Source organism: Sebastes fasciatus, chromosome 8, assembly GCF_043250625.1.
Source record: "Sebastes fasciatus isolate fSebFas1 chromosome 8, fSebFas1.pri, whole genome shotgun sequence".
In the NCBI taxonomy this organism is placed as follows: domain Eukaryota; kingdom Metazoa; phylum Chordata; class Actinopteri; order Perciformes; family Sebastidae; genus Sebastes; species Sebastes fasciatus.
Genome location: NC_133802.1, coordinates 35,435,778 through 35,455,479, shown reverse-complemented (window position 1 = coordinate 35,455,479; position 19,702 = coordinate 35,435,778). Strand labels below are relative to the sequence as shown.

Here is a 19,702-nt window from a genome sequence, read left to right as displayed (position 1 = left end):
CATGTTACAGGATTCAGAACCATCCACACACCCTACAGAACCATCTCTGTGAGCGCTGAGCGCGACCACGCCAGCGGGCACAAAGGCGTGTCTGAACCCGATCACCTCCTCCTGGTACCGGAGGTCGACCCACTGAGAGACGTCCTGAACCAGACTAATGTCACATACACACAGTCAGTGTGAAGCTGGATCACACTGGATCAGAACCTCATAGAACCACACTGAGAAACACCTGAACTCTGTCTTTAACCTCCATCTACTGTAGTAACACACTGACTATGGATCAGAACCTCATAGAACCACACTGAGACACACCTGAACTCTCCCTTTAACCTCCATCTACTGTAGTAACACACTGACTCTGGATCAGAACCTCATAGAACCACACTGAGAAACACCTGAACTATGGACTGCAGAATGTTGTTCAGGTGGTTCTGTACACGGCTGGATGAATGAGCCCGTTCCTGGTCCCGTTAACTCTTTGTTCTTCCCTCTCTCTGTGTAACGTGTTCTACAGAATAACAGCTGGACGTTTGGTCATTTGAATTAAACACAAGTTAATTCAGAATGTGTAAAACAGAAGCAGAACGGTGAGATAACAACAACATTTGGACTCCTCTTGGAGACGGGCAGAACTCCCACGTCTCAGGATATTCTGCTTTTTCATGCATATTCCCAATTTTTAACTTTTCAATTAAATTAGCAGAAACCTGGAGCCATGTGACGGTGACCTACTCTACCCAGCGCCTGAAGAACGGTTACCAGATAAGATCATGTTTTTATCATTTATCATCACTTTTACCGTCACACAACAGATATTAAAATAGTTTCCCCTCCTATAAATAGAAAACGTCTCAACTACGGTGACTTCCTGTTTAAAAATCATTAATTCAGTTCCCCGTCTATCAGCTTTACTGACTGTTTTATACAACACAGAGTCTAAATATTAACTTATATTATTATATAATATATATTATATCCAGCTTTACTGACTGTTTTATACAACACAGAGTCCAAATATTAACAGTAATTATCTTTATATAATTAGCCTTTATTACTGTAATTTTACAAGAAATATTTTACTTTTAACATATATTTATTGTTAGAATAGTCATACATCGTAAATCTAAGACCATTTACATATAAATCACAAATGAAACATGTAATTTAAAAAAAAAAAATTCTATCATTTTAAAATACAGACAAAACATTTAAAACTTCTTGAAAAAAACTGTAAAAAAATGTTTTTTTTTTACAGTGTAATATATAGTATTATATAATATATATTATATCCAGCTCAACACAGAGTGATGTGTGAACTGGTGGAGTGCTTTAACAGTTACATCCTTCTTTGCTGACTTATATTTAACTGTGTGTGTGTGTGTGTGTGTGTGTGTGTGTGTGTGTGTGTGTGTGTGTGCGTGTGTGTGTGTGCTGTGGTTCTTCGCCACACGCGCGTCAACGGAATCCCGTAGTGCGTCATCAGACGTCTATTCTCTGAGCGTGCTCTCTGATTGGCTGCTGGATGGAAATCTCCCCGCCCACAACCCGCCATGTATGGAAACCTCTCTCTGACGTCATGGGAACACTGAGCAGCCGGTATAAAGGCTAGGAGGAGACGAGAGCGCGCGGACTGAGAGCTGGAGACCCGGAGGAGGATGAGCACAGTACATCACACCTGAAGACCTGAACACAGGTAAGAACATCTATAATCTATAACCATATATATTTATCACTGGACTGTTACAGCTGGCAGCAGAAACAGTTCAAATCTACATTTAATGAGCAGGAAGCAGCGAAGTACTTATATTTATATTTATATGATTACATATTTATTATTGAACTCTTACAGGGCATTATAAAGCAGTGAGGTATTATTATTATTATTATTATTATTATTAATACAGGGCATTATTAAACAGTGAGGTAATTATATTATTATTATTATTGTTATTATTATTATGATTAATACAGGGCATTATAAAGCAGTGAGGTATTTCTAGGTTTCCTCAGCTCCTGCATGTCTTCATGCTTCAGTGAAAGAAAAAACTGTGTTTGCAATAGAAAAAAAGATTTTGCACAAACATATTGGATTAGATTATGTCTAAATGTTGCCTATTCTTGCACAAAACTGTATAGCTCTTTCATTTAACTTGCTTGTTATTTTAATTTTATCTCACTATTGTTTTGCACCAACACAGCTTTTATGTGTAACCTGATTCAGATTTAAATTAGACTGAGTTGTGGTTGCACACAGAGCCAGTGCCATAGTTTGACTGTTAAAGAGAAAGTTATAACCCTGAAGTGTTAGTTTGTCTCTAACATGTTCTGTGCTGCAGCCATGACGTGTGTCCACCGTGTGTTTGTCTCTAACATGTTCTGCTTCCGTGTGTTCCGGTGCTGCAGCCATCATGACGTGCATCCATCCCCAGCAAGGAGCTCAGCTCTATGAGAACGCCGTCGGCAGCTCGGAGCTCCAGAGCTCAGACTTCCTGTCCAGGCTGGTCGTGGATACCAGCGTCCCACGGGACCACCTTTCTGCTCCGCCCCTGCCAAGCATCGGCTCCCTGGTGGACACCCACATGGCCGACTTTGACTCGTATTCGTGCCAGTTCACCGCGGCCCCCGCCCAAGTCCCGCCGCAGCCGGGCCAGGAGACCCCCCTCAAGCTGGATGACTTCCAGGTCTACGGCTGCTACCCCGGAGCGCTCACGCTGAGCTACCTCGACGAGGCCGTGTCCCCCGGTGGATCAGATTACTTTGGCAGCCCTGCATCGGCCTCGTCTCCTTCGACCCCCCGCTTCCAGAGTCAGCCGGCGTCCAACTGGGATTCGGCCTTCGGGCCGTACTCACCCAGTCCAGGATACTGGGCTGCAGAGGACACCTCGGTGCCACAAGAACCCTCTTTCTTCACCTTTGGTTCTGTGGAGGATATGTCTCATTTGGGACACTTACGAGAGCCGGATCCTTTCACGTTGACCCATCCTCACCCGTCCGCACTGAGCTTCCCCGCCATGGCGATGGAGCAGGCACGCAGCCTCGACGGCACCGACCAGCTGGATGGGAGCTTCTCTCCCAAATCAAAGAGTCCCGGTGGAAACGAGGGCTGCTGTGCCGTATGTGGAGACAACGCCTCCTGTCAGCACTACGGGGTTCGCACCTGTGAGGGATGCAAAGGCTTCTTCAAGGTAATATGATCTGGTTCCAAACAAAGACGAATGTTTCCTTGTCAGTCTTTGAGACACGTTTAAAGTATTTCTTCTTTTCATTTCACAGCGTACAGTACAAAAAAATTCCAAGTATGTTTGCCTCGCCAACAAAGACTGTCCCGTGGACAAGAGGAGGCGGAACCGATGCCAGTTCTGCCGTTTCCAGAAGTGTCTGGTCGTGGGCATGGTGAGGGAAGGTGAGTTCAGAGCAGATGACTGGTGTAGAATCAGGAGGCTGACGCTGAACTGAAGCTAACTGAACTTACTTGTTTTCCAGTTGTGAGAACGGACAGCCTGAAAGGACGAAGAGGTCGCCTGCCTTCGAAGCCTAAAGTGGCCCAGCAGGACGTGACGACCGCGGTTTCTCCAGTGAGCATGATCGCTTCTCTTGTGAGAGCGCACATCGACTCAAACCCCGGCGTTGGGAGACTGGATTACTCCGAGGTAAACAAAACCCCTCTTTATTTATCCTCTGGGAATATCTGATGTGCCACTTCGGCGTCTGTTTAAACTTCTCTGCAATTTCAGTACGACGAGACAGAAGAAGTCAGTCCGAACCAGAAAGTGGACGCTAGTGACATCAGACGGTTTTACGAGCTGCTCACGTCCTCCATGGAGTCCATCAGGAAGTGGGCCAAGAGCATCCCGGGTTTCTCTGAGTTCTGCTCAGAAGACCAGGAACTGCTGCTGGAATCTGCGTTTGTCGAACTCTTTATCCTGCGTCTCGCATATCGGTGAGTACAACAACGTCATCATGTTTATTAAAGGGACTGTTTGTAAGAATCAGAAATGTCTTGTTAACAGCTTCACCTGTGGCCGTTAAGTCAACTAAAGTCAGCGTCCGGGGAGACGCCAGAGTTTTGGTCGGAGACGATAACGTTTCTCTCTGCGGAGCCCCGTCACTTCACAAGACACGGGAAACCTCTGTTGGTCTGGAGGAGCTGCAGCAGTTATTTCTGCACAAACGTCCACTGAACATTCACTAGATATTCTCAGAGCTAAACTAACTCTTCTGCAGTGTGGAGTGAGCAGCATGCACGTGAGAGGTGGAGAGAGAGAGAGAGAAGGAGCGCGGTGTGTGAGTGAAGGCAGGCAGAGGAGCAGAGGAGCAGAGTACAGCAGAGACTCCGGTCCTGGAGACCAAAGCTACGGTCTCCTCCGCGTCCTCCGACCGCGGCCAACACTGTTTAACAGCTTCACTAGATACAACCAAGAGGTTTTGGTGCTTCACTGGAGTTTGTGTTGGAGTCTGAGTCTGAACAGCGGAGACACACGAGAGACCATGAGACACACGAGAGACCATGAGACACACGAGAGACCATGAGACACACGAGAGACCATGAGACACACGAGAGACCATGAGACACACGAGAGACCATGAGACACACGAGAGACCATGAGACACACGAGAGACCAAGAGACACACGAGAGACCACGAGACACACGAGAGACCACGAGACACACGAGAGACCACGAGACACACGAGAGACCACGAGACACACGAGAGACCACGAGACACACGAGAGACCACGAGACACACGAGAGACCAAGAGACACACGAGAGACCACGAGACACACGAGAGACCACGAGACACACGAGAGACCACGAGACACACGAGAGACCACGAGACACACGAGAGACCACGAGACACACGAGAGACCACGAGACACACGAGAGACCACGAGACACACGAGAGACCACGAGACACACGAGAGACCACGAGACACACGAGAGACCACGAGACACACGAGAGACCACGAGACACACGAGAGACCACGAGACACACGAGAGACCACGAGACACACGAGAGACCACGAGACACACGAGAGACCACGAGACACACGAGAGACCACGAGACACACGAGACACCACGAGACACACGAGAGACCACGAGACACACGAGAGACCACGAGACACACGAGAGACCACGAGACACACGAGAGACCAAGAGACACACGAGAGACCAAGAGACACACGAGAGACCACGAGACACACGAGAGACCACGAGACACACGAGAGACCACGAGACACACGAGAGACCACGAGACACACGAGAGACCATGAGACACCGACCAGCAAGGATTTATACGTGGAAGAAGTTACAAACAGTCTCTTTAAACACCTGAAGGCCTACGGGTCATTCTCCTAATGCCTTGGATAAAAAGGGTGCAGGCTGTACATTCTTTATACAATAGAGCTGCAACGATCAGTCAACTAATCGATCAGTCAACTAATCGATCAGTCAACTAATCGATCAGTCAACTAATCGATCAGTCGGTCAGCAGAAAAATAAATGGCAACCATCTTGAATGTCAACCAATCAGTTAAGTGATTTTTCGACGCTGCCTTCAGCCTCTCAGATATGGAGATTTCCTGCTTTTCTCTGTTTCATAACACATCAAACCGAATATCTCCGGGTTTTAGACTGACGGAACAAGACATTTAAAGACATCGCCCCAGACTTTGTGATGCCTGGGATGGGCATTTTTCTCTATTTTTTCTTTTTTTGCTCAAAGTCATTTTATTGGTATTCTGTACAAAATCCAATAAATCACAGAAATAATTGTATAAACAAATTATATTCCCACACCCTCTTCTATTTTATCTATTTTTTTAAATTATTCATTTTATAGACCAAAACGATAAACCTAGAAAATAATTGGCAGATCAGTCAATTATGAAAACAATCAGCAGTTGCAGCTCCGTTATATCTGATCCTGCTCAGGTGGTCGGAGGATCAGTGAGGGTGGTACCACATCAACAAACTATGTTATTTTTTCTTTTAAAGTTCCAATCCTGAAATGGACAAGCTCATCTTCTGCAACGGCGCCGTGCTTCACAAGACGCAGTGCGTCCGAGGCTTCGGGGACTGGATCGACTCCATCTTGGAGTTTTCTCAAAGTCTCCATCGCATGAAGCTCGACGTTTCCTCCTTCTCCTGCCTCACAGCCCTGGTCATCATCACCGGTAAGTCAGTCCAGTCATCCAGTCAACCAGTTCTATGAGGTTCTGATCCAGAGTCAGTGTGTTACTGCAGTAGATGGAGGTTAAAGGGAGAGTTCAGGTGTTTCTCAGAGTGGTTCTATGAGGTTCTGATCCAGAGTCAGTGTGTTACTACAGTAGATGGAGGTTAAAGAGAGAGTTCAGGTGTTTCTCAGAGTGGTTCTATGAGGTTCTGATCCAGAGTCAGTGTGTTACTACAGTAGATGGAGGTTAAAGAGAGAGTTCAGGTGTTTCTCAGTGTGGTTCTATGAGGTTCTGATCCGTAGGACTCTGGTTTCACTGGTGCAGACAACACGAGGCAGTTATACAACACAGGATTGACACAACAGGTGTGACAGAATGTAACTCGACCTTGAGTTCTGTATAGAGCAGAATATATCACAGCAGACAGACTGAACAGAACCACAATGCAGCTTCACATTTAAAGCCGTTGTTCCAGCGCAGCAGCATTAACTCTGTTCTGACAACACCAGCTGAGTTTCTTTCTTAATACCAGCTCATGTTTGTGGATCGATCCAACCTGGAGAGGAAGTTATTAGATTAAAACGTGATGAATCCCAGTAGTCAGTCATCAGTGTGTGTTGTATAAAATCCAGATAATAAAGCGTCTCTCTGACTCCTCTGCAGACCGACACGGTCTGAAGGAGCCCAGACGTGTGGAGGACCTCCAGAACCAGCTCATCACCTGCCTCAAAGATCACATCTCCGGCTGCGGCTCCGACTCGTTGCGGCCGAATTATTTGTCCAGACTTCTCGGGAAGCTGCCGGAGCTCCGGACTCTGTGCACTCAGGGCCTCCAGCGCATCTTCTACCTTAAACTAGAAGATCTGGTTCCTCCGCCACCGATTGTGGAAAAAATCTTCATGGATGCTCTTCCGTATTGAGACCTGGAGTTCATACGAGAGTCAAAGAGAACAGACTTCAGGTAGAAGAAGCATCCAGAGGAAAAAGGGCTACTCATGACTTATGAAGGGAACGAGTTATAGAACCTGGAGCCGTCACAGAATGCTCTTCTCTGCAGACGGGCCGGCTCATTGGACCAAACGGTGACTGTTTACATGCAACAAGCTGCCACGAAGGGAAGACGGTTAGATACAGATCATATCTGCACCAGCAGGTCGAGTAATGAGCACAATCATTTAGCTTCTTTTTAGTAACAATCTTTTGACTGTAAATTGTACATAAAATACCTGACAAAGCATTATTATTATTATTATTATTATTATTATTATTATTATTATTATCTCCAGCTCATCTTATTATATATTATATTTCTGTTTAGATGAAATACTCCAGAATGTGTCCCACGTCCCAGTCAACACCATAGACTGTATAAGTACTATATATATATACTTATATATAAGTACTATATAAAGATGAACAACGCGTCTCCACTTCCTCCCACTGTACAAAATTACCCACAATTCATAGCTTTGTTACGTTAAACCATAAACTGAATATAAAGATGGACGACGTGTCTCCTCCTCCTCAGAGTCTGCGCAGTAGTGATCGGGGGGGTGGAGCCGCAGAATCAAATAACTAATTGAAACCAAACTGATCAGAAAAATTAACGACTGCTACCTAAAATGACAGAAACATGTATTTCTTTATTTAACCGGCTCTATGAGCTGTACTGCAGCCGGCCAGCAGGGGGCCATCCAGATGTTCTGGCTTCACTTCAGTGGAGCCGGCATGTCGTCCATCTTTATATCCGGTCTGTGATCCACACACATCGATATCCACAGCAAGAGTCCCTCAGAGCTCCAGAGTGCTTCGTATCTAACGCCACCATGTGTGTGTATATATATATATGTATATATATATATATATATATGTGTGTGTGTGTGTATCTGGTGATAATAAAGTAGGTTAAACCTACAGAGTAATTCAGTGGTATCGTTCATGTATCATGAACAGACATTGAGCAGCTAATATATACTGTGTATGGTCTTATACACTGTACGGTCTTGTATGTAGATTATTATGAATCTGCCGGTGTTGTTGCCACAGCAACTGTGTTCTGCAGTTTGAAGAAAATGTGATTTTGTTTTGGGTTATTTTTACATACTAAGAAGTTATATTTTACTGCAGCTAAACGTGAAATAAAATGTCAAACTGCTTCTGTCATCTTTTCTTATGTGTCCCTACTTGTAAACATTATATATATACACTCACCGGCCACTTTATTAGGTACACCTTGCTAGTACCGGCTGGTCTTCCACTTTATTAGGTACACCTTGCTAGTACCGGGTGGTCTTCATCTGCTTCAAGGTTGGACGAGTTGTGTGTTCAGAGATGGTGTTCTGCATACCTTGGTTGTAACGAGTGGTTATTTGAGTTACTGTTGCCTTTCTATCATCTCCAACCACTCTGCCCATTCTCCTCTGACCTCTGACATCAACGAGGCATTTCCGTCCACACAACCCCCGCTCACTGGATCTGTTCTCTTGTTGGGACCATTCTCTGTAAACCCTAGAGATGGTTGTGCGTGAAAATCCCAGTAGATCAGCAGTTTAATACTCAGACCAGCCCGTCTGGCACCAACAACCATGCCACGTTCAAAGTCACTTGAATCCCCTTTCTTCCCCATTCTGATGCTCGGTTTGAACTTCAGCAAGTCGTCTTCACCACGTCTAGATGACGTAATGCATTGAGTTGCTGCCATGTGATTGGCTGATTAGCTATTTGTGTTAACAAGCAATTGAGCAGGTGTGTCTAATAAAGTGGCCGGTGAGTGTATATACATATATATATATATATATATACTGTATGTATATATGAGAGGAGGGCCAGTGCTTATCGGAGGCAGGGAGCACCGCCCCTGTTGGGTGTGGTTGAGTGGAGCTTCAGGTGTGGCTGATTAGACTCCTGGTAGACGTGTGGCAGGTCAACACTGTTTGTTCAGGTAAAGGAGAGATTCTGGGAGGAAACAATGTCTCTATTGTTTTATAGTGAGTTGAACCACTTCCTCTGGATATAGATGTGTCCTGAGCCGTCCAGAGTGATGCTCTGTAACTCCGTACTGAAAACTGAAGTCTGTTAACTTCAGATCATATCTCTGGAGTCATGTGATCAATCTATCCTTTTTAGGGAAAGATTCAGTTATGACTTTATTCTCGTAATATTACAACTTTATTCTCGTAAAGTTATGACTTTTCTTTTCTATACTGTGTTGGATTATATATATATTTTATATATATATATATAGACGTAGGCAAAGTTGTTGGTAACGTTCCGTTAAAGAGAGAAAAACCCACAATGGTCACTGAAATAACTTGAAACTGACAAAAGTAATAATAAATAAAAATTTACTGAAAATGAACTAATGAAAATCAGCTGTTGTTTTTGAATTGTGGTTCAACAGAATCATTTTAAAAAACAAACTGATGAAACTGGCCTAGACAAAAATGATGGTAGCCCTAGAAAAGATGTAAAATAATGTGACCATAGGGACATGTTAAACTAAGGTGTGTCCTGTAAATAGCATCACAGGTATCTTCAAACTTGTAATCAGTCAGTCTGCCTATTTAAAGGGTGAAAAGTAGTCACTGTGCTGTTTGGTGTCATGGTGTGTACCACACTGAACATGGACCACAGAAAGCTAAGGAGAGAGTTGTCTCAGGAGATGAGAAAGAACATTATAGACCTTCATGTTAAAGGTAAAGGCTATAAGACCATCTCCAAGCAGCTTGATGTTCCTGTGACTACAGCTGCACATATTATTCAGAAGTTTAAGGTCCATGGGACTGTAGCCAACCTCCCTGGACGTGGCCGCAAGAGGAACATTGATGACATATTGTAGAGACGGATAATACGAATGGTAACCAAAGAGCCCAGAACAACTTCCAAAGAGATTAGAGGTGAACTCCAAGGTCAAGGTACATCAGTGTCAGATCGCACCATCCGTCGCTGTTTGAGCCAAAGTGGACTTAATGGAAGACAACCGAGGAGGACACCAAATCATAAAGAAGCGAGACTGGAATTTTCCAAAATGCATATTGACAAGCCACAAAGCTTCTGGGAGAATGTCCTTTGGACAGATGAGACAAAACTGGAGCTTTTTGGCAAGTCACATCAGCTCTATGTTCACAGACGAAGAGATGAAGCATCCAAAGAAAAGAACACTGTACCTAATGTGAAACATGGAGGAGGCTCGGTTATGTTATGGGGCTGCTTTGCTGCATCTGGCACAGGGTGTCTTGAATCTGTGCAGGGTGCAATGAAATCTCAAGACTATCAAGGCATTCTGGAGCGAAATGTGCTGCCCAGTGTCAGAAAGCTTGGTCTCAGTTGCAGGTCATGGGTCCTCCAACAGGATAATGACCCAAAACACAGCTAAACACACCCAAGAATGGCTAAGAACTAAACATTGGACTGTTATGAAGTGGCCTTCTATGAGCCCGGATCTAAATCCTATTGAACATCTGTGGAAGGAGCTGAAACATGCAGTCTGGAGAAGGCACCCTTCAAACCTGAGACAGCTGGAGCAGTTTGCTCACGAGGAGTGGGCCAACATACCTGTCGACAGGTGCAGAAGTCTCATTGAGAGTTACAGAAATCACTTGATTGCAGTGATTGCCTCAAAAGGTTGTGCAACAAAATATTAAGTTAATGTTACCATCATTTTTGTCTAGGCCAGTTTCCTTAGTTTGTTTTTTTAAATGATTCTGCTGAACCACAATTCAAAAACAATATCTGATTTTCATTAGTTCATTTTCAGTGAATTTTTATTTATTATTACTTTTGTCAGTTTCAAGTTATTTCAGTGACCATTGTGGGTTTTTCTCTCTTTAACGGAACGTTACCAACAACTTTGCCTACGTCTGTATATAAAGAATAGTTTATGTACTTTATATGAAGTAGTTCAGTGTACTGTATGTTCTTCCATTGTGTGTGTTCTGTGCCAGGAGCCTGTAAGCCTGAGTCAGTGTGACTTCTTCTGCTGGCTTCAGACCAGAACATCCTGAAACATGAACCCCGTCCACCTCCTCTCAGTTATGTACTGGTCTCTTTTTAGAGTCTGGTACGATTCCCAGTCCGGTTTCAAGTGACGCAGACTACTTCATCATCGTATAGAGACACACTGCGAGTCAAAACATGAACGAACACCTCGTCCTGCCTGAAGGAAACGTATCTGTATCTGAGAGGTTATGGATTATTATTATTATATTATTATCTATGATCCAGTAGAACGGTCCAACACAGCGTTGAGTTCATTCTCTATATGATTCTATATGATCTCTGGTGTTTATTTAACTTCTGGACCATCATGAGTCACATCATCATCTTCAGCTGCAGTCACACTGTGGCCAACACTGTGGTGTCCCGGTGTCCTCTCACATACTGAGGACAGACATATGGACAATAGAATTCACAGCAAAATCATCTGAAGCAGCCGGTATCACGCTTCGTCTCACGCCTCGTCTCATGCTTCGTCTCACGCTTCGTCTCACGCTTCGTCTCACGCTTCATCTCACGCCTCGTCTCGAGCTTCGTCTCATGCTCATGCTTCGTCTCACGCTTCGTCCCACGCTTCGTCTCATGCTCACGCTTCGTCTCACGCTTTGTCTCACGCTTCGTCTCACGCTTCGTCTCAAGCTCATGTTTCGTCACACACTTCATCTCACGCCTCGTCTCACGCTCATGCTTCATCTCACGCTTCGTCTCTCGCTTCGTCTCACGTTTCGTCTCATGCTTCGTCTCACGCTTCGTCTCACGCTCCGTCTCATGCTCATGCTCATGCTTCGTCTCATGCTCATGCTTCGTCTCATGCTCATGCTTTGTCTCACGTTTCGTCTCACGCTTCGTCTCATGCTCATGCTTCGTCTCACGCTTCGTTTCATGCTCATGTTTCGTCTCAAGCTTCATCTCATACTCATGCTTCGTCTCACGCTCCGTCACACGCTTCATCTCAGGCTTCGTCTCATCCTTCGTCTCACGCTTCGTGTCACGCTTCATTTCAAGCTTCGTCTCACGCTTCGTCTCATGCTCATGCTTCGTCTCATGTTCACGCTTCGTCTCCGCTTCGTCTGCGCTTCGCCTCGCGCTTCCCCTCACGTGCTTCGCCTCGCGCTTTGTCTCGCGCTTCACCTCACGCTTCGCCTCACGCTTCGCCTCACGCTTCGCCTCACGCTTCGTCTCGAGCTTCGTCTCGAGCTTCGTCTCGAGCTTCGTCTCACGGTTCCCCTCACGCGCTTCGCCTCGCGCTTCGCCTCACGCTTCGCCTCGCGCTTCCCCTCACGTGCTTTGCCTCGCGCTTCGTCTCGCGCTTCGCCTCACGCTTCGTCTCGAGCTTCGTCTCACGGTTCGTCTCACGTTTCGTCTCACGCTTCGTCTCACGCTTCATCTCACGTGTCTCTACAGTTACAGGTTCTGAGATTCTCCATCTGGTTGGAGGATTTGATGACGTTGCAGCTGTCGGACCAACAGGAGCAGATGAAGCCAGCATCACTCTGGTTACAGAACATCGTGCAGCTATGAGAACCACAAGGCGGATCGGGCAGCGCTGTCATGATCTACCCATCATGCCTCAGTGGAAACCGGGGAACGCGACAGCAACTTGAATGCAGCTTGTTAGAGTGGAGTATATGACATGCCGGTGATAGTAGAGGATCACCAGCTTCAGACAGAGTTACAGGATCAGACACTAAGCAAACATCACAGTTATAGCAGATGGGCGGAGAGGCTTCGGTTCCACTGAAAGGTCCAGCAGCCGGCGGGATGAGTCTCATGAGGGTCACGTTTCAGTGAGACCAGCAGACCAATCAATCGATTGATCAAGAAAATAATCATCAGCTTAATCCATAGTGAATAAAATCATTAGTTAATAGTTCAAAATTAACTCCGCCTCAACCAACAGTAAAATCCTGCTTAATGCATGACTAATAATAATAATAATAATATAGTACAACTAATCACAGGGGCCATTTTTATGCATTGACTACTTTTACTTTTAATACTTGTACTACATTTTCCTGATACTTGCGTACTTTTACTTCAGTAAGGTTTTCAATGTGGGATGTATCTTTACAGTGTGGTATCAGTACTTTAACTTAAAGGATGTGAGTACTCCCTCCACCACTGCAGCCGCCTGATGTTGTACTACATGCATGAAAAGTATTATATAGTATTATATTAGTAGTATTAAATATTAAACAGTTTGATAACTGGAGGAGTTACTTGAATCAACAGGAGATGAAAGCAGGAAGAGACAATGATGGTGCTCGTGTCTCTTCTTCAGTAAGAAATGGACCAGTGCTGCCACCCGGTGGTCATGTGATGACAGTTACTGTTTAAACAGCTGCTTCCATACTCATCCATCACTCAAACAGTCACACGACTACCAAACTGTATTTTCTTCATATTACAACATGTGATTCATTTTAATAACCAACTACACAAAATGATTTGAAAAAAACACCTTTAATAGAACAAGCACACAATATCCACCCCGTGGCATCAGTTCCTGGAACAGCAGGAAAACACAGAAAAACACCAGCTGACTAAAAAGGAGATTGCTGCAACCAGATCCAATATTTAAATAAAATGTAGATTCAGTTGTGCAAATTAAAAACTTGCTAAGAACACATTTGAAAAGAAATATTCATGCATGCATAATAATAGCCCGAACATTAAGCTTTTATATGAATGATAAGTAAACACACATTATTATGGCTTATAACCCGGACCACGGGAAGGTGTTAGGAGTTCTAAAACTGGGACCGAGGTTGTTGGTGGGCCTCGTCTCCGGTCTGCAGAGACACAAGACAGAACAGGTCAAGGTTTAAAGAACACGTGCAGAAATGAGAGATGAAGAGCTGAAGATGAAGAGATGAAGATGAAGAGCTGAAGATGAAGAGCTGCAGATGAAGAGCTGCAGATGAAGAGCTGCAGATGAAGAGCTGCAGATGAAGAGCTGAAGATGAAGAGTTGAAGAGCTGAAGATGAAGAGCTGAAGATGAAGAGCTGCAGATGAAGAGCTGAAGATGAAGAGCTGCAGATGAAGAGCTGAAGATGAAGAGCTGAAGATGAAGAGCTGCAGATGAAGAGCTGCAGATGAAGAGCTGAAGCCGACACTTACTCTCCGTTCAGGACGGTGTTCACACCCCAGACGAACGGCGCAGCATCATCATCAGCCTCTGCAAGAAAAAACACTTCAGTTACCTTCACAGACACACTTCATGTGTTCAAAGTTCAGAGTGTAGAAGAATAGCACTTACATAATAATACTAATGCTAATAATTCAGACTCAAGCACTGAGTGTGACTTTAAAAGCACATAAATACACAAATACTACTCATGTCTGTACGCTAAATATGAAGCAGGCGACGGTTAGCTTAGCATAAAGACGATAGCCCGGCTCTGGACAAAGCAAGGTTAGAATATTCTTTAATTATCATTTCTTTTTTAATTTTAGTTTTCAGAGTGTGTTTTCTAGTTTTAGATTAGTTTTTGTTCGGGTCTATAAAGCTATAATATCTCAGAAGTATGTAGTCAAATATACACACACACACATATACACTCACCGGCCACTTTATTAGGCACACCTGTTCAATTGTTTGTTAACACAAATAGCTAATCAGCCAATCACATGGCAGCAACTCAACGCATTACGTCATCTAGACGTGGTGAAGACGACTTGCTGAAGTTCAAACCGAGCATCAGAATGGGGAAGAAAGGGGATTCAAGTGACTTTGAACGTGGCATGGTTGTTGGTGCCAGACGGGCTGGTCTGAGTATTAAACTGCTGATCTACTGGGATTTTCACCACAACCATCTCTAGGGTTTACAGAGAATGGTCCCAACAAGAGAACATATCCAGTGAGCGGGGGTTGTGTGGACGGAAATGCCTCGTTGATGTCAGAGGTCAGAGGAGAATGGGCAGAGTGGTTGGAGATGATAGAAAGGCAACAGTAACTCAAATAACCACTCGTTACAACCAAGGTATGCAGAATACCATCTCTGAACGCACAACACGTCCAACCTTGAAGCAGATGAAGACCACCCGGTACTAGCAAGGTGTACCTAATAAAGTGGCCGGTGAGTGTATATACACATGGTTGGAGATCTGTAGGAATGGCCAAAATGTTTAATCTCAATAGCAGCAGAGCGCCGTCTCCCAGATTGTGAAATCCATTCAATTTCTGTGGTTGGATGTCATGAGTTATTTTATTGGTTGTTTTTTTTTACCCAGCTCAGTTTTTCTTAAAGTATATTGTTTTTATTTTGTTTCCTATAATCCCTGTTCCACCTACCATCCCCTCTAAAGCTCAATAATTAACTCATCATATCTACAAATCAAAGTTATTAGTAATACCTTTGTCCCAGTCCTCAGACGTGTCCGGGTTCACCCAGGTACTGACCGGGACCTGCCACTGACAATGTCCAGCTGTGCTTCCAGCTGTGAACAGAGCAGTTAGGGTCAGAAACACCGCATGCACGCGTTGACTCTGCGGGGGGGAAAGAAGAGACGATAAACGTCATCTCACCTTCTTCAGTGTCCACAGATATTCTGTCCTCACAGGTCTCCGTGTGGTAGGTCAGCTCGTGCTTGGGGACGAGGTGGCGAGCGTTAAACGGGCACGTTTTCAGCTCTCTGGCCAGTTTTGGATGATTCTATATCAGTGAGAGAGAAAAGAAGATGAGTCAATGTACGGATGCTTATTTTGAAAAATGTTCTTAACTGATAACCGACCCTCGTTAACCGATTATTAATCGTTAACTGACGATGCTGCGTTCACTGTCTCCAGCTCACCGCCCAGGAGCGTTAACTTAGCAGCTATGATGCTGCGTTCACTGTCTCCAGTTCACCGTCCGGGAGCGTTAACTTAGCAGCTACGATGCTGCGTTCACTGTCTCCAGTTCACCGTCCGGGAGCGTTAACTTAGCAGCTACGATGCTGCGTTCACTGTCTCCAGTTCACCGTCCGGGAGCGTTAACTTAGCAGCTACGATGCTGCGTTCACTGTCTCCAGTTCACCGTCCGGGAGCGTTAACTTAGCAGCTACGATGCTGCGTTCACTGTCTCCAGTTCACCGTCCGGAAGCGTTAACTCAGCAGCTACGATGCTGCGTTCACTGTCTCCAGCTCACCGTCCAGGAGCGTTAACTCAGCCGCTACGATGCTGCGTGTAGTGTCGCGGACATGCAGCCACTTTCCCAGTAAAAGTCTCCAGCTCACATTTAGTTTAGTTTAGCAGGTTGTCAGCTGTGTGTCTGCCCGGATTAACTTTAGTAAGTGTCCAACAGACAGTGTGTTTGTGCTACGTTAGCAGCTCTAGCGTTGCCGGAGGCTTCGTGCTCGCCGCCGCCGCCACACGTAGTCTGAGTAACGTTAGTGAGTTTCCAACAGACCGTGTGTGTGTTGGCGGTGAGTGTGAGGTTGTTGGTGGTGTTCTAGCTGTGATCGTAGGTGTAGCAGTGTGTGGACAGTTTATTTGTCGGTGAATAAATGCTACTAAACTACAACTCCTCCGCTCCGCTCAAGAGAGCCGGAGAGACCGGAGTCGACTTCCTGTATCCTGCAACTCCGGCTCTGCCTCTTAAGGTGGACTGTTAAGGTGGACCAGCTTTTCTCCTTAAAGAGACGAGCCGCTCCTCTGAGCCGCTCAGCTTTTGAGTTCATTATTAACATTTCTTTTAACCGTTTTAACCGATAGCGCTAATCGGTTAAAATGCTTAATGTGGGTTAGCGGTTAAACGGTTAATTATGGACATCCCTAAATCAATGTAAATCCACCATCTTTTTCACCACACATACCTGCTGCTATAAACAAGCAGCTCAACTCACCTTCCTGCACTTTATGAGATGGTACGGGAAGCGGCAGGCCCGGATCAGGTGGTTCTTGTCAAAAGGACACTGCAGAAGTTTGTCCGGGTCACAGTTTCCTTTTTCATCTTTAAAGTCAGAGAAGAACAAATTAACACATTTCACCACTTTTTAACCTTCAGGAGAGGATTACTGAAGAATATCTGTTCACTAGTTATTACCGGTGTCTTCTGCTAGCTGAGCTCTCTCAGCAGCAGCGGTGGTGCAGGGACCGCTGCTGCTTCCAAATTTGATGGTGGTCGCCATCTCTCGCTGGGATTTACTGGAGACTGACCGACTGGAGACTCGCCGACTGGAGAGACTGACCGACTGGAGACTCGCCGACTGGAGAGACTGACCGACTCGAAAGTAAAAACCAAACACTGCAGACAGAGATGGAAACATATAGGGAGAAGTTTCTAGATGCACATGCAGCATTTAAAAGCTGCAGAACCGTGACGACCAGGATTCTGTCCACACGTCTCTCAACAGGTGATCCAGATCATCATCATCATCATCATCACCTGGAAGTGCTGCAGGCAACACTTGATCACACCTGGTTCTTTAGTCCCACTTCAATGTTAAACATGAGGAGCATCTCCTCAGTGGCAGGTAAAGGTGTGTTTATCTCTAATTCACTTTATCAGCACATCTAACGTGATGTCGCAGTCGAGCTGCGTTCGGTTTAAAATGCAGCTATATTTATATTTTAAGGCTGTTTAACGTTTCTAGAAATATAAGTTGAACTCACGTTAATTAGTTAATTAATTGAATTTATTGAAAGGATAGGATAGTCCCTTGAGATGTAGCATCTGTCCTATAGACACAAATACAAAAACACATACAGACAAAACAGCATTACATAACAAACATACAGATACAGACAGCTGCTCACCATCTCCCACCCAGACCCCATCAGCCCTCTGCTGTTAGACTAGAAACACCACAATGACCACATTTAAATCAATCACATCTGCATGAAGAACAATCCCAACAGTTTGTCTTCAGATTGTATGTAGCACAAATAAACTGAGGATCATAAAGTACACACAAATGAAAAACATGAACAGGTTTTAAGATGAGAAAATAAAGATGTCCTGAAGCAACAGAAAGAGGAAATAGACCAGAGGAAGAGGAAATAGACCAGAGGAAGAGGAAGAGGAAGAGGAAGAGGAAGAGGAAGAGGTAATAGACCAGAGGAAGAGGAAGAGGAAGAGGTAATAGACCAGAGGAAGAGGAAGAGGAAGAGGAAGAGGTAATAGACCAGAGGAAGAGGAAGAGGAAGAGGAAGAGGTAATAGACCAGAGGAAGAGGAAATAGACCAGAGGAAGAGGAAGAGGAAGAGGAAGAGGAAGAGGTAATAGACCAGAGGAAGAGGAAGAGGAAGAGGAAATAGACCAGAGGAAGAGGAAGAGGAAGAGGAAGAGGAAGAGGAAATAGACCAGAGGAAGAGGAGATAGACCAGAGGAAGAGGAGATAGACCAGAGGAAGAGGAGATAGACCAGAGGAAGAGGAGATAGACCAGAGGAAGAGGAGATAGACCAGAGGAAGAGGAAGAGGAGTCCAGTCTGATGGAGATTTGTATTGGAATGACCTGCCTCCAACTTCTTTGACAATTCTTGGGACAAAGAAAAAGGGGTGTTATGTCTGAGTGAACTGGAACCAAAAGCTGTTTCAAACAGGAAGGACAGTTAAAACAAAGACTTTGATGAAGTGCAGGTGAAAGTCCTTCAGGAGTTCAGCTGCAACCAATGAAGTGATTAACACATGAACCAATCAAGTGATTAACACATGAACCAATCAAGTGATTAACACATGAACCAATCAAGTGATTAACACATGAACCAATCAAGTGATTAACACATGAACCAATGAAGTGATTAACACATGAACCAATCAAGTGATTAACACATGAACCAATGAAGTGATTAACACATGAACCAATCAAGTGATTAACACATGAACCAATGAAGTGATTAACACATGAACCAATCAAGTGATTAACACATGAACCAATGAAGTGATTAACACATGAACCAACGTCGAGTTCTATAAGACATACACATCTATCAGCATTACGGGCCTAAGATACGTGTCAGAGGTGTTTTGATAGACGATGTTAGTTAATTAGTTAATGATCAAAGTTTACCTGCAGACAAAGTTTGGCTGTTAGCGGAAGTCCAGCATGTGTCCAAAGAATGACTTCCGTTTGTCAATAATTCAGATTACCGTAAATAACTGAAGTTACGTTACGTGTCTGAAATACTAAAGTTAACTTTTATGAAGTTTTAAACACCTGTTTTTGAATGCAGTCAGTTTAAAACGCAGAAAACTACTTTTAATGGACCTTTTGTTTCTTCGTTCCTGCTCAGGCGCTCCGCACGGACTGCTTTTAGCGAACACCGCTAAGTACGTCACTTCCGCTTCGAGCAAAAACAGCTTCCTGTTTAAATCTGAGTAAAAACTACAAACTACAAACTACAAACTGCTTCAAATTAACCTGAAAATCTAATATGTTTATATGTTATATGTTATATGTTTAATATTTATATGTTTATACTTATATTTCCAACGTAATGTGCTGTAGTGGAAGAATTATTAAAATAATTTACTCAAGTAGAAACAGCAATATGAAAGCAAAAGTAGAGAAGTAAAAGTACTCATTTAGCAGAATAATCCGTTTT

At 44.4% G+C, this 19,702-nt stretch overlaps 2 protein-coding genes across 2 annotated transcripts; one reads left to right on the top strand and one right to left on the bottom strand.

The window, feature by feature from the left end:
• Positions 1-1,419: 1,419 nt before the first annotated feature.
• Positions 1,420-8,332, top strand: nr4a1 (nuclear receptor subfamily 4, group A, member 1). Its single transcript, XM_074645220.1, has 7 exons — positions 1,420-1,696; positions 2,407-3,188; positions 3,277-3,406; positions 3,487-3,653; positions 3,738-3,943; positions 5,999-6,177; positions 6,841-8,332. The coding sequence occupies exons 2-7, from the start codon at positions 2,412-2,414 to the stop codon at positions 7,095-7,097; spliced, it is 1,716 nt and encodes a 571-aa protein (XP_074501321.1). The 5' UTR covers positions 1,420-1,696; positions 2,407-2,411; the 3' UTR covers positions 7,098-8,332.
• A 5,284-nt stretch (positions 8,333-13,616) lies between these two features.
• On the bottom strand, positions 13,617-19,405 carry gtsf1 (gametocyte specific factor 1). The gene is made up of 7 exons (XM_074645226.1): positions 19,168-19,405; positions 17,201-17,401; positions 17,001-17,107; positions 15,702-15,828; positions 15,530-15,613; positions 14,294-14,351; positions 13,617-13,964 (listed from the first exon to the last, which is right to left on the bottom strand). Exons 2-7 carry the CDS (start codon positions 17,283-17,285, stop codon positions 13,889-13,891), a joined length of 537 nt encoding a protein of 178 aa, XP_074501327.1. The 5' UTR covers positions 17,286-17,401; positions 19,168-19,405; the 3' UTR covers positions 13,617-13,888.
• Positions 19,406-19,702: the final 297 nt, after the last annotated feature.

Coding starts and splice junctions, on each gene's coding strand:
- gtsf1 (XM_074645226.1), bottom strand. CDS start 17,285: ATGGCGACCACCATCAAATTTGGAAGCAGCAGCGGTCCCTGCACCACC. Junction 14,352..15,529: donor GTCTGAGGACTGGGACAAAG/GTATTACTAATA, acceptor TTTTTCTTGCAG/AGGCTGATGATGATGCTGCG. Junction 13,965..14,293: donor AACACCGTCCTGAACGGAGA/GTAAGTGTCGGC, acceptor GTGTCTCTGCAG/ACCGGAGACGAGGCCCACCA.
- nr4a1 (XM_074645220.1), top strand. CDS start 2,412: ATGACGTGCATCCATCCCCAGCAAGGAGCTCAGCTCTATGAGAACGCC. Junction 3,189..3,276: donor GATGCAAAGGCTTCTTCAAG/GTAATATGATCT, acceptor TTCATTTCACAG/CGTACAGTACAAAAAAATTC. Junction 6,178..6,840: donor AGCCCTGGTCATCATCACCG/GTAAGTCAGTCC, acceptor ACTCCTCTGCAG/ACCGACACGGTCTGAAGGAG.